This window comes from Triturus cristatus, chromosome 11 (genome assembly GCF_964204655.1).
Source record: "Triturus cristatus chromosome 11, aTriCri1.1, whole genome shotgun sequence".
In the NCBI taxonomy this organism is placed as follows: Eukaryota; Metazoa; Chordata; class Amphibia; order Caudata; family Salamandridae; genus Triturus; species Triturus cristatus.
Genome location: NC_140594.1, coordinates 131661780 through 131676581, shown reverse-complemented (window position 1 = coordinate 131676581; position 14802 = coordinate 131661780). Strand labels below are relative to the sequence as shown.

At 44.7% G+C, this 14802-nt stretch overlaps 1 protein-coding gene across 1 annotated transcript in view; it reads right to left on the bottom strand.

Moving 5' to 3' along the window:
* Positions 1 to 413: 413 nt before the first annotated feature.
* LOC146783519 (phospholipase A2, minor isoenzyme-like) overlaps positions 414 to 14802 on the bottom strand; it is a 50519-nt gene continuing 36130 nt past the window's right edge. Inside the window, exons 3-4 of the mRNA XM_085633557.1 lie at positions 5891 to 6018; positions 414 to 796 (exon numbers count right to left, since the gene is read on the bottom strand). Coding sequence (XP_085489683.1) covers positions 675 to 796; positions 5891 to 6018 — 250 coding nt within the window. The 3' untranslated portion in view covers positions 414 to 674. The remainder of the gene's footprint in view (positions 797 to 5890; positions 6019 to 14802) is intronic.

Here is a 14802-nt window from a genome sequence, read left to right as displayed (position 1 = left end):
ATAAAAACACACACATACACACACTCTCTCTCGTGTCTGCCTTAAAGTTTGGTTAGTTTCAAAACGATTGGGTTTTAAGTACCCCTAACAATCCGCACTCCTCCCTCTTTCCACTGCCCCTTAAGCCCCCTCGTGTCCTGCGTCTTGTAATGTACTCTAACAGGATATGCCAGCGTGATTGTTGGGAAATCTGAAGCTTACACCCCCCCAATGTTACTGACCAAGCTACGCCCCTGCTTCTCACACCTTTGTGTCCTTCAGCGTAAGCCTGCAAGGCCTGGGTACATGTGCATGCGATGCCAGGCCCAGACTTTCCCTGGATCTGTGAAAAAGTATGGTCATTAAATGTTTTTTGTACAGATGGACAGTTCTTGATACATTTACTTAGCATGAAGCAGGAAGACACTTTAAAGTAAGGTTATGGAACCTTCTGTATTATTTTGCTGCAGGGAGAGTACACAAAATGAGATGGAATGATATTAAAAATGTCACTTTTGCATAATGATGTGGTATGGAGCAAACTTAAGTGGTAGAAGACGTGTCCAGCGATGGAAAGCATCCCTCCGAGCTCCTGATGAATCCTGGGGCCACCTGTAGACCTTGGTTGCCCTTTTTCTTGACACAAAAGATGTGAGCCTGGTGTGTTACCCAGGCAGGTCCTGCTCCTCGTGACCCTAATGGCAGTATTCCTTTTTGTCAACTTTCTTGTATGCGGGGTTGTAGCCAGCCTTGGAGAAGCAATTGGCCGCGTTGCGGTCGCAGTCACAGATAAACGCCTCACAAGCGTTGTTCTTACCTGGAGAAAGAAGAGAAGAAGTTGTGAAGAGTTTTGTGTTACCAAAAAGGAATAGGTAGATATAGGGCCTTAATACGAAGTAGGAGGGAATCAAGTACTGAGAGACCTGTGACACCCTCCCAATCCTCTCATCTTTTCAGAGGCACCTGCCTGCCAGGAATCCATCTACAACTGGTGGCTCGTGGCAGGGCCCGGGTGATGGGCACCGAGCCTTCTTTCCCACCTTCAGAGGGTGTGAATATCGTAAGAGAAATGTGGGTTGACAGAAACATTGTTTACAAAACTATTGCCCGAGTGGAGCTAATAATAGAAATTCTACACTCACATATGTTTGCAAATGATCATTAGGACACAAAGACATGTTTGCACATGACATTAGGACATACAACTCTTCGGAAAGCCCAGGTCATGCCGCATGGCTGGACATTACCTTGAAATACTGTGATCCCGAACGGCAAACAATGGTCCCAGTGCTGGTATAGAGACCCTCATACGTTATCAGATAAAATCTCGATTTAGGGGCAAACACGATTTCCTGCCCAAATTAGGATTCTGAGGTGTGCTGTTAAACTGAATTTGTCATGATACCTTGAAGGAGTCTTCCTCCATGTGTCTGCCAAAGAAAATACATCATATCTGGAATCTTTCCCTGAACCCCCTGTAAGAAAGATGAGCCGCAAAACCACCCTTTGCTGCCAGGATTGGCCGCACCTGCCAGGAGCTGAGTCTGTGTTGGAAACGCCCATGTCCACATCTCTAATGGCCGATGCCAATCCCCTTTATGAGGGTAACTGTCTGCCTTTCCTTAGGTATCTACAAATGGGGAAATGTAAAGCCACATATGAAAAGTTATAGCATCTCAACATGGGTGTGGCCTTCGTCTGCCTTTCCCATAGCTGCCAATGTCTTTGTATGCAGATGTGTGACATTGACATGCCTCATATGTGACATTAAACTCCAAGCAGATAATTAGGAAAGCTGATGCTATGCATACATCACCAATCTTTTATTCTTTAACTTGAAGTACCTGAAATTCTGGGTTTATGCTGTGAATATTAAAACTCTATCTGTCCACTCTTTTACTCATCCATCTCTCAATCCACCCTTTTACTCATCCATCCATCATCTATGCTTTCACTCCATCCACCTATCCATCCACCCTTTAACTCGATCCATCCTCCCTTTCACTGATCCTTCCATCCACCCTTTCACTCATCCTTCCACTCATCCATCAATCTGTTTACTCTTTCACTCACTCACACTCGCTCACTCACTCATCCATATTTTTACTCACTCATCCATCCATTCTCACTTCCTTTAACACATCCATCCATGCTTTCATTCATCCACCCTTTCATCCATCCGCACTCCCTTTCACTCATCCATTCTCTCACTCATCTATCCATCCATCCTTTCATCCATTTATCAATCCACCCTCCCTTCCACTCATCTGTCCATTTTTTCACTAATACATCTTTTCACTCATCCATCCATCCTGTCACTCATCCATCCTTTCACTCATCCATCCATTTATTCTTTCACGCCATCCATCTATCCAGTAATCCTTTCACTCCATCCTTCCGTCCATCCACGCTTCCACTCATCCCATCCATCCATCCATCCACACTACCTCTACATTGTCGTTTTATTTTCTCCCACTCAACCATACAGTGGAGCTGTGTAGTCTGAACACAGGTCCTCAGGTGCGGGAGAGCCGGATCCCCTGCAGGGGAACGATAGAGTAGCTCGTTAGCCAGCCTCTGGCTCTTACTCGCCAGACAAACGTGTTACTGGTCGCCTGGTTTAGTGGTATGTGTGGAAGAGACACTGGGATCACCTGGAACCGGTAAAGCAATATGGGAAACCTTGATCAAATTTGTGGCCACCCACCTTAACCAGGAGAAGTGATTAATTTGCCGCTTTTGGGGGCATATTATCAAGAAACAGCGTCACAATTATCGCCACTTTAGTGGCAGAAAACTGCCGCTAAAGCGGCGATAAGGGGATTGATAATATGCCCTTGAGAATTCCCATAGAAGCCCATGTTCTGGTGTGAACACGGGCTTCTATTGGAATTCTCTGCGGCATATTATCAAGCCCATTATCGCCGCTTTAGCGGCAGTTTTCTGCGATAATTGTAACACCGTGCTTGATAATATGCCCCTTGGGAGAGTCGGTCTCAACTCTGAGCAGAGGGGAGTAGTTGAGCCCTATGGCCTGTGGCATGGTTGAAGCTAGTCATACATGTTGGTAAGTCACTGATTCAGAATCACATGCGTCAAGGAAACATTGGCATAGAGCCCCAGCCTGTGATGAAGGCGGGTTGAGCAGCAGAGCTTCAGACTGAGTGAGATTCATTTTCAAATGTGATATTAAATAGTTTGGGCCTGATTCAATACAGGGTAAACTCACTCTTTTGTGTAAGTTTACAATTTTTTGAAATTCACAAACTACCAGTTACATTTTACTAGTAGTAATTTTGCGACTGTGGAGATTCGGCAGTTGGGACGGAGAACTCCACACATAAAAAGATAGGACAGGCCTCTTTATGTACGTAGGGGCAGATTTACAAGCCCCTTGCAACACTTTTGCGCCACCATTGCCTCACTTTTGTGACGCAGCGGCGGCGTAAACAATGGGGCCATTTTACAATGTGACGCATCTAGGGAGATGCGTCACCTTGTAAAGCCTTGCGTCATATTATACCTGCGTCAGGTATAATGTATGCAGGGTGGGCGTTGCCAAGCAGGAAAGCCTCGTAGAAGTGAAGCAGTGAAATCTACAAGATTTCACTGCGCCACTTCTAGGATGCCACTGCGTCAACACCCTATGCCTACTTGAAGCAGGCGTAAGGAGTGACGCAGTGTAGTGAGAATAGGCCTCCCCGTGCATTGCTGGAGTTGCCCCGTGCTTGCGACACGACTCCACGCAATGTGTGACTTTTGCATCAACAGATTCTGTCGCCTCTGTCAATCCTTGTGCCATGGTGTACGGCGCATCCATGGTGGCGCAAGGGTTTCACAGGCTGGCGCAGGGAAACTGACGCATCACTACAGATGCGTCAGTTTCTTGTAACTCTGCCCCATAGTCTCCTCCAGGAGTACGGATTCTTTGGAGTTGTAAAATTACTATTTGTAAAATAAAACTTGAAGGGACAGATTTACAATAACTGGCGCATCCCTGCATATCATCAGGGATGCGCCAGTTATTTTGCGTCACAGGAGACACCTCTTGCACCATCATGGATGCACCGCATTTACAATGCGGCGCACCATGGGGCAAGAATAGACAGATGCGTGACGCACCTGCTGCCGTAAAGGTGACGCATTGCGACGCAGCTCCAACAAGGTTCGGGGTGCCCCTATGCCTAACATGCTGCGTCAGTCCTTACGCCTGGGTTTTGATGCAGCATGGTCGTAAAAGTGACAGAGTGAAATCTTGTAGATTTCACTTAGCCACTTTTAGGAGATGTTCCTGCGCCGGAACGCCCCCCCTGCGCCGGAACATCCACATGTTGCGCAGGGCTTTACAGCGTGACGCATCTCCCTAGATGCGTCACATTGTAAATACCCTGCAGCATGGCGCTGGCTTTGCACTGCCGCTGCGTCACAAAAGTGACGCAACAGTGGCGCAAATGTGGCGTACGGGGCTTGTAAATCTGCCCCCAAGTTTGTGAATAACAAAAAAGAGTAAACTCACACAAGAGTGTATGTTTGCCTTTGTGAATCATGTCCTGAGTGTTCATGTCCTCTAACAAGTGGGGCATGGATGCCAGGGCTATGACAGAGACACCATGATGTCGTTAGCAAACAGCGTGAGCCTTGAAGGCATATTCCCCAATTTGCACCCCACTAATGCCCTTTCAGCTCCTAAAAGCTTCTGCTGACCGCTCAAGGATGAGAGCAGCTCCTTCCATCTGATGGGACCATCAAGATATTCTGGCCTCATTTAAGAGGCTCCTTGCGGTGCCGGAACACCACATTTTGTGACGTTCCGTGGCGCAGGATCCTGCCTCATATTTATGAGGCAGCACTAGGCCACTTTTTTTGGCTTTATGCTGCCCCGTAAATATTGTCCTCTTTAATGCAATTTTCTGCGTCAAAGTGGCGTGGAATTGGTGTTGATGGGGGCGTTCTCAGCAACATCCATGGCTTTTTGACACTAACCCAGATTTACAAGAAATCGTAACTGAGGCAGTGACAAAAACGTATGCCTCCCCAGGGGAGGAGTAAGGAAGGCACAACGAGGAGAAATATCTTTATTTCCTCTCGCTTTTCCTTAGAAAACAGAAAAAAGCCTCTTGTGATTGTTTTAGCGCAGGGGAGAAGGACAGGAATGCGCCGTATCTAATAGATATGGCGCGTTCCTGTCCTTTTCTTTTGCCGTAGGTCAGCGCAGCAGGGAGGCCCGCGGCGCTGCCCTGCGGTAAAACCTCATAAATGAGGCCCTCCGTTTGACGGGTGTAGTCTTGCCGGCGAGGTAGGTGCGCAGGGAGACCTCCTCCCGAGGGAGGACACTGGTTCCTCTCCATACAGGTGCTGATGGAGGCCTCCAAAGGCTTCTGCTATCTCTTGGTCAGCTGCTGGCCAGAAAGTGAAGCCTGTCTCTTCCCAAGCGTCGAGGAGCGCCATGTCTACCAGCCAGTTCCTGAATATTGCGGAGGCTGGTAAACCAATACTCAAAGAACAGGGCGAAAGAGATTATGGGCCATATCATGGACTAATTAACGGATTATATGGACAAACTAATGCAGCAGTAGCCTGGAAAACAGAGGTGAGATTTTCTCTGCTACAGGTTTATATAGGATTTAAGAGATAGTATGGTGAGTGAAGGTGGACGTGCACACCAATACAAATACAGGAGGGTTTGAGGCAGTGTGAACAAACCAACACAGAAGTAGAAGGCTGATAAATGTTGTAGGACAAACAGCTGCACACCTAAGAAAGGAAAAGAGGGCTGTAAATAAACAAATACAAGAAAAGCAGAGTAAACTGGGGTTGTAGCACTTACGGCAACAGGTATAGAAGAGACAAAAGGACAGTGTGAACAAACCAATGCGGAAATATCATGGTAAATTGAGATCGCTGTACATACTGCTGCAGGTGATGGTGGTCCCAGAGCAGGAATGGCCGTAGTTCTCAGTATAGGGGTTATCCACGATGGCTCCACAGCTAGGGTGCTTTTTAGCTTGTCTATAACAGCTATCATGGACCTCGCAGCATCTGCAAAAGATTGTGAAGGTATTAGAATGCTTGGTTTCAAAATTGTTTTTTTAAAATCAATCTTTTTATTGGTTTCAATGGCGCAAAGCAATCCATACAGTACCTTCGGATAGTTATCTGTATACGTATGGAAGAGACCAACCTACCTGACCCTTTCCATAGGTCCCATCTCTCCATGGCCTTGTCCACATCTCTACCCTAGATCCCCCACTCTGGAACGTCCTGTGGCAGGGTGGGGCTCAGCCCGCGGGGCCCCGCAGTTCGCAGTGTCACCCTGTGGTGCATCAAGTCCATGGTAGGCTCTCCATTTTCCCCAAACCCTGTCAAATTTCTTGGGGAAACTCCTGCCTCCATACACCACGCTTTCCGCTTCCACGCATATGTTCATGCTCTCTTTCCACCTCGCATTAGTGGGGGCTTGAGCCTGGTCCCACAGTTCGGCTTCATCTCCCTTGGTGTCAATAATCCTAACACACAGATCCCCAAGGATGCTCGTGGAGTGTCTACATCTTTCGGGGTTACTCAGGTGTTCAATAGGACAGCACTGCTGAGCTCTGCTGTCCAGAGCCAGGTCACCTGAAACATTCTTTAGATTCTGACCAGGCCTCTGCCTGGGGCTCTTAATTAAGGTGCAGCAACCTGAAAGGGCTGCCTTTTTGTTTGCAAAATATTTTAATAACGAGCATCTAAAAAACGATGGGGCGTATTTACATGCCCCTTGCACGGGCGGTGCGTCACTTTTTCCCATATTAACAGTGATGCACCTGCGACGCAAGGGGCTTGTAAATAAGCCCCTATGAACCATCAACACAAGGCGCAGAACTGATCCAAACAATGGATAATCAGGTATCTCAAATCCAGAAGTCCAGAACTTCAGAGACAGATCTGTGGAACCAGAAATGGTGCAGAAGGAGTAGGGGCAAGTGGGGAAAGCACTGAAAGTACATTCCCCCCACAGATCGTTGATCAAAAAAGAGTAATTTATCACGCAATAGTTAAGTATAAACCAAAGTCTCAACCATTAGCGCCCCCCCGGCCTACGGGTTCATTTGGCCGCAGCCCTCATCAGTATCTCTCTAAGAAGGCTCACCCAGCTCTTGAAAGAATCTTCTGACTCCTGGGGTTCTCAGCTTGAGCCCTTCGTTTACCTTCTCTGCGCCTTGCACACCTTCGATGGAGCCTCTGGGACGATCAAAGGACCTTTTCCTTCAGGATCTGATGTGCCAGGACTACAAGGTTCACTTTCAAGACTCTAATTATAGCACCTCTCACACTTTGGTCCAGCCATTCCACTTCCTGCTCCCACCTAATGATGTTAAAGAGGTTATTGGCACAATACCTGAAGGGCCGATTCACGAAGGTAAACTGCGATGAAAGTCTAACTTTACGACTTCTAAATGCCCTTTGAGAATACCGAAAGTCGTAGAGTTACACTTTCGTCTCAGTTCACCTTTGTGAATCGGGCCCCATGTTTTCACACGCACCAATAGCCTCACCATGGAGCCTTATCCTCAAAGGAGACAATAACTGCCCGTTCTAGAACCTGCTGCTCATCTCTTCTAAGGAGGTCTCCATTTATTACTCCATTTTGGATATGACCATAAGGGCCATATTAGCAAGGACGTGCGAAAATCATCGCAAAGCGAGCTTAGCGCTGTATTTTTTATCGCTGGCTATCGCTGGTTTAGATCGCGGAGATAACACGTTATTATCAACGTTTATCTCCAAGGCGATAATAAACCAGCGATAGCGGCGATTCTCCATCAATAACGCGGGAATACCAGCGATGAATTCCCATCGCTAAGGAAAAGGTCGCTAATAGGCAGGTGAGGATTCAGCCGTAGAATCCACCTCCCATAGAAAACAATGGCTAAGTCAGGATTTTAGCAGGTGTTAAAATCCAGAGATAATCGCGGTTAGCGTGAGTTTTTTTATCGCTTCGCGGGTATTGCTAATAGGGAGAAGTTGTGTTAGCGACTTCTTCCTATTACTTTTAGTGAGGAACGGCCACTTTGCATGTCATTAGCGATAAATATCGCTGACATGCAAAGCGGTAAAATAACGGCTGCTATCGCCATTAAGCTGTCGCTAACAGTTGTTAGCGACAGCTTGCTAATAGGGTGATAAAAATATCGCCGCTTTATCGGCAAAAAGTGCGGCTAAAGCGGCGATACTGCCCTTACTAATATGGCCCCAAATTCCCTCCAAGAAATCAACGTTTGGTCTAGTGCTATCCTTGGCTATGGTGTGGCCCAGATCAGAATCCACCACAATATGGCGTTTATCCCGCTTTATTGTGAGATCTCCATCCTTCACCTATTCAGACCCTCCTTTAGGAGGCTTTCATGTGGCTGTACCCCACTATAGGATATTGTCTTAAAAAATCTATATGTTAGAAAAAACTTTCCAGAATTTTCTATGTGATGCACTGGAAAACGACTGCAGCGGAAGTCAATCCAAAATGGGCCTAAAAGAACCTAAGGTGGTAATAAAAGAGGTGAGGTAGGATGAGGACAAGTTTATCACACTAAATATTCAACAATACAAACCGTACTCAGCATTTCCGCCACATTGGAAAGGCACCAAAATGCAAGAGTTCAAGCCCCTCCACTTGACACACATGCGGAAATCTGATACAACGTCTTCTTAGCCAAAAACACCACTATGAACATGCTTGGTTCTCAATCGTTGCCTGCGTGATTGTTTTTGATTGCATCTTTAAGAGTTCTCCAAGTATATGGTGTATAGGATGGACTATGCGAGCTACAGGGACTGTTCCTTCTCTTAAATTTATGCGGTGTTCACAATTCTTGAATACCTGGGATTTTTAGAGAAACTCTCAGGATATGCTACGCAAATGTCAGCATTGGATAAGGGTATCTCCACCAGCCAAACCGGGTCCAGTTTATCGGCATCAAGCTTAACGCCGAGCTCCTTTTGATGCCTGCATCAGAGTGGGCTAGAATCCTTTTTTAAAGATGTACCCTTACCCCACGGTGGATCTCCCACTGAAGGATTTGCCCATGACAAACATGGCTTCCTGCAGAATGGGATCTCTCCCATGCCCACCCGGTCTGATATCAATGTAGGCAAGGACACGTCACCTCTTGGGGAATGTCTTTTTTTTTTTTTAATTCTTTTTATTATATTGCTTAGAACCAGGACACACGCCATAGAAACATCTTACACATGGGAATGTCTTTTTAAAAGAATTGTTACAGATAAAGGTGAACGGAGAACACGAACATGAGTCCACCAGGACGACTAATGCCCTACCATTTAACGTTAGATCACAATTTTGTAAGATTATATTCCCATAATTACTTTTAATTTAAATACCCTTTGCACTCAAGCTTTCTTCTAAGGGTTCAATTTGAATCCCTCACTTGGTAGTTATCTCCTTAGACACGGAATAAAAAAGGCATTTTCTACCACACTTCCCACAGGTAGCAATTACTGCCAAACAAAATACATTGTTGGCAATTTATTCAGAATTACCAAGGGCAACATTTAAGTTTCAAGTTATTGTTGGTTACCCTGGTTTTTGTCAAGGGTCCTTCATAAGTATGTGCTATTGGTTCTTCCTTGGTATCATCCTTAATCACATAATGAATGAATGAATGAAAGTCAATTTATAAAGCATGAACAGTGCCCCAGGCGGCACCCCGGCGCCGGTGTATAGGAGTAAAGCTGACCTAAACTTGTACAGACATAAGGTTGTCGTTCAGGAGGTAGCCTTGTTTATTTAACACAGTTGGCCATGTATCCAACTCCTTCAGCTAAATCACTGGCCTCTGTTATATTTGGATATTTTACTAAGAGTTGCTCCAGGATGTAGGAATTAATAGAAGTCATCTGATTAGAGATTCACAAAACTCGCCAGTTTTGGAGAACCATTTTCAAACAACCCTATAAAGGTAAACCTTTCCATTTTTGGCCAATTGCCTCCCAAACAACACTCATGAACTCCGCCCTTTTTTTAAGGTTGTCTGAAAGACATCAGTGCCTTCTTCCTCCGCCCTTTCACCTCTGGGGGCCCTGGCAGCCCTCATGCACTCTCCTACCCGCCACACCCATATTATGAAGTAAACTGTGCGGCCTCCTCAGGGTGGAACACTTCTCCCCACCAATTGCAAACAAATATGATTCAAAAAGCTTGACTCAGTGTCTCCAAGGCATGTTTAGCTCACGAGCCTCATTCAGGGAAGGTGGTGGTAGGGCCACTGTCGCCGCGGTATGACAAAATAACTAAAAGCCCTCTTTAAGAAGTGCAGAAAAGTGTAATGACCTACAAGGAGAGATTAGTAATTCAATATTGGCAAGAAGGGTAATAAATGTATTACATTGGAGTTCATAAAACGGATTGTACTGAAATCAATGAAGCTGCCTTCATTTTAAACAACATTTCTCACTGCAAGGTTACCAGTACAAATGGCAAATATGTAAATAAAACGGTCTTATTTGTTGTCTGACAGTCTCCCTCATTAGCCATTCCCTACCAGAAGGAAAGCGGAGCAGGAACTTTATTGGGTGTGGAAGGATCTTCCAATGAAACAGCCTACAAAGGAGTGAGAGCCACTGGGGTCAGAGAATGCGTAGGCAGCGCTGCCCCGGAAGGACATCAAGCCCATCTTAGGGGCATATTATCAAGACAGGTTAGATGTCCTTCACATCTAACATGGGCTTCAATTGGAATTCCATAGAGCATATTGTCAAGCCCATTATCGCCGTTTTAGCTGCAGTTTTCTGCCGCTAAAGCTGCGATAATTTTATCGCCTGTCTTGATAATATGCCTCCAAGTGTTTTGAAGTAGTTCACTGCTTGTCACTCCAGCAAGGCTGGACTGACCATACCGGGCATTGGGCGATTCCTCCTGGAGGCTGGAAGGATGGGAGCGCTTTTGTTACTGGGGCGGGGTTTGCAGCAGTTTTGAAAGCACTGCAGAGTTCCTTGTATATCCAACAATTTTCAGTTTAACAATAAAAGTGCCAAGATAACTCTGATGGTTAATGTACCTGCTGGAGAGAGATCGGAGTTTTGTCTAGTGGTAGTTTTGACTCATTTAAGTTAGCGCAGAAGGTTAATATGCCTGCCGCAAAAAGAGTGTACTATACAGATCACAGAACAATATTTTATGTGGGTTACTGTTTTCTCACAGAGATCCTTTTGTTACTGTACAGTTCATAAGTTACAATCGTAATCTAGGTTAGAAAGTTATGCTTTTTCCCAGTCTTTCATTATCATAATGCTGCTAAAATGGGTTGTTCAGGCAGAAATACATTCTTATTAGTAAACCCAACAACTGTGTTACTTTTTGAATCCTGAGTTTGTGCTTCCCCAGACCAAGCACTCCTAAACATGCCTACCAGAATGGATGACATGTGAATCCTTCACCTTGTAGACCCTTTTGTCATATCTAATACTTTCTATACACTGATTTACACGTGTATGATTCATTGTCCCCGTATGTGTGTGTGATGTAAAATGCCCTGACACCCTAGACTGGTAGGAGAGGCACTATAAAACAAATGAAATACATATGAGAGAGGGGCTGTGGAGAGATGAGAGGCACTGTTGGTGATAGTGAGGAAATAATTGAAGAGCTCCAATAAAGATTGTCATATCCTGGTGCACTGTAAGGTCATCATTTACTATGCTTTAAAAACTAATACAATTAAATATATTTTGAAAAATGTGCTGTAGAATGCACCATTTTTCCCCAAAGTTTCTTGGATGGATACCCCTTTCCCCGAACCATTTTGTAGTGGTCAGGCTAGCTTGCTGCGCTCGCTTGGTATGCACCGTATGGGGCTGGTCTGATAAAAATTTGCCAGGGCTGCTTTGGGTTCCCAGTCTGGCCCTGCACTGTAGTCTGGGAACATACAGCTGTGAAGCTGGGAAAGACGACTGTGCAGGAGCACAATCCAGCCCGCCCTCTTCTTAAATAAACAATGCCACACTGCTCTTTGATAAGACATCTTAAATAAACATTAAATAGACTCTTTCCATTACAACACACAGTTTGAAAACCTTCACCCCAAAAAACACGATATGGCATCCATGATGATGAGTCTCACGTGAGAACTTTGGGGCATATTAGCAAGAACATGCGATATTTATCGCAAAACGCGCTTAGCGCGTTTATTTTTATCGCTGCCTATCGCTGGATATTTTAGTGGAGAAAACATGCTATCAGCAACGTTTATCTCCACTGTGCTGAAATATCCGGCGATAGCGGCAAAATGCCTGAATATCGCTGGAAATCCATCGATATTCACACATTAACGCCATGGTGGACTTAGCCTGAAGATCCACCTCCCATTGAGTAATACAGGTAAGTCAGGTTTCCAGCAGGTGTTAAATACCAGCGATAATCGCGCTTAGCGTGATTTTTTTTATCGCTTCGCCTGCGTTGGTAATAGGCGATAGCTGTGTTAGCGACTGCTTTCAGTCGCTAACAGTTTGGGTACGCCCACTTTGCATGTAATTAGCGATAAATATCGCTGACATGCAAAGCGGGCCCCAAACCTGTCGCTATCGCCTGAAAGCTGTCGCTAACTGCTGTTAGCGACAGCTTAATGATAGGGCGATAAAAAAATTGCTGCTTTGGCGGCAAAAAGTGCCGCTAAAGCGGCGATGAAGCCCTTGCTAATATGCCCCTTTATTCCCTCAAAGGCAATGGCTGTAAAAAATTTGAATGAGAGATGGACTATATTTAAAACTTCCTACCTCTTTTTTGATTCGGTTCTTCTTGTTTCTTCTCTCTTTCTTTGTTGCTGTTTTTTCTTTCTCTTATGGTTTCTCTTTTTGTTCTTTTTCTCCCATTTTTACTTTATTTATTTTGTTCTATATTTACACTTCCATCTTTTGCTCACATCTGATCCTTTCTTTCCTCTCTGTCTCCTGTTTAATTTTCCTCTTCTCTCCTTTGTTCGCTTTTCCTGGTCCTGCTGTTTTTCGATTTCTTTTCTGATTTGTTCTGTTTTTACTTTCCTTCACTCCTTTTTCCTTTCTTCTTCCTTCCCCTCCTTTTTTTTTATCTTTTCTTTACCTTCCAGAGTTTCTTCCAATCCTTCCCTTTTTCCAGTCTTCTACTATTAATTCCCCTGCACCTCTTCCCTCTCCTCCTTTCCTTTGTTCTTTTTTTTATTTTCCTTCTCCGTTGTTCTTTTTCTTTCTTCCCTTCTTTCTCTAATTCTGTCTTTTCATTTTTTCTTTATTTTCTTTCTTCCTCTTCTCTGTTTTGTTCTTTTCTTTACCTTCCAGATTTTGTTCCAGTCCTTCCCTTTTCCAGTCTTCTACTATTAATTCCCCTGCACCTCTTCCCTCTCCTCCTTTCCTTTGTTCCTTTTTTTATTTTCCTTCTCCCTTGTTCTTTTTCTTTCTTCCCTTCTTTCTCTAATTCTGTCTTTTCATTTTTTCTTTATTTTCTTTCTTCCTCTTCTCTGTTTTGTTCTTTTCTTTACCTTCCAGATTTTGTTCCAATCCTTCCCTTTTCCAGTCTTCTACTATTAATTCCCCTGCACCTCTTCCCTCTCCTCCTTTCCTTTGTTCCTTTTTTTATTTTCCTTCTCCCTTGTTCTTTTTCTTTCTTCCCTTCTTTCTCTAATTCTGTCTTTTCCTTTTTTCTTTGCTTTCTTTCTTCCTCTTCTCTGTTTTGTTCTTTTCTTTACCTTCCAGATTTTGTTCCAATCCTTCCCTTTTCCAGTCTTCTACTATTAATTCCCCTGCACCTCTTCCCTCTCCTCCTTTCCTTTGTTCCTTTTTTTATTTTCCTTCTCCCTTGTTCTTTTTCTTTCTTTCCTTCTTTCTCTAATTCTGTCTTTTCCTTTTTTCTTTCCTTTCTTTCTTCCTCTTCTCTCTTTTGTTCCTTAATACTATTTGACATCCTAAAACAATTTCTTCAGTCATTAATTTGTGTTTCGTCTTTGGCTCAGATGTTCTCACAGATGTCGGGGGGGCCACAGTGATATGTTCAGTTGCACAGCACTATGAAACCTGCATATATCTATTATTAATCTTGAATCATGAAGGCAGAGCCAGTTTCTAGACATCAACCAATGGACCTTAAGGCAATTAGCCACACAATGGACGTATTTGGGGCTATAATGAAGGAAGTGTTACCCCATGTACAGCATGATAAAAAACTTCAAACTCAATCAGACACTCGGGAGATTATTTCCAAGCCCCTTGTGCCGCCGGTACGTCACTGTTTCCCATATTAAAAGTGATGCACTAGCGGCGCAAGGGGCTTGTAAATAAGCCCCTCGAGTCTCACAGGTGATTCTAAAAGGAGAGTAAAGGGACAAAACTAGTCTTTGGGACCCACACAGTTAAACCTTCCCCAATTCAGCTCTTCTATCATTAATGATGTGTGCTAGCTGCGGCGGGAGTGGGCGCTCTAGGGGTAGCATGTAAGTGACTTGGACTTTTTGTGTCGTTATCAGATCCATACGTTAGGCAGTGGTTCAAGATGGTTTTCATAGGTGAGAAGTCGCTCTTGCTACTGGAAAGGTTCTAGACCCCTGCAGAGGCAGCCTGGGTTCCCACACATCAGTCAAGCAGTATAAGGTAGTGGCAATAGAGCTGGACACAAGGTGCAGTCATACATATGGAGCAGTGTCTATATGGTGAGCAGCTTGGAAGATACCCAACCGCTGCGGTGACCATCACCACAGGAACAGATGTCGCACACAACAAAGCCAGGTCAAATAGTGAGGGTGATGGTGCAGACTTCTGTCCTCTCACTGCATTAAGTCCTTCACTCTTCGTCACAGATAAGGC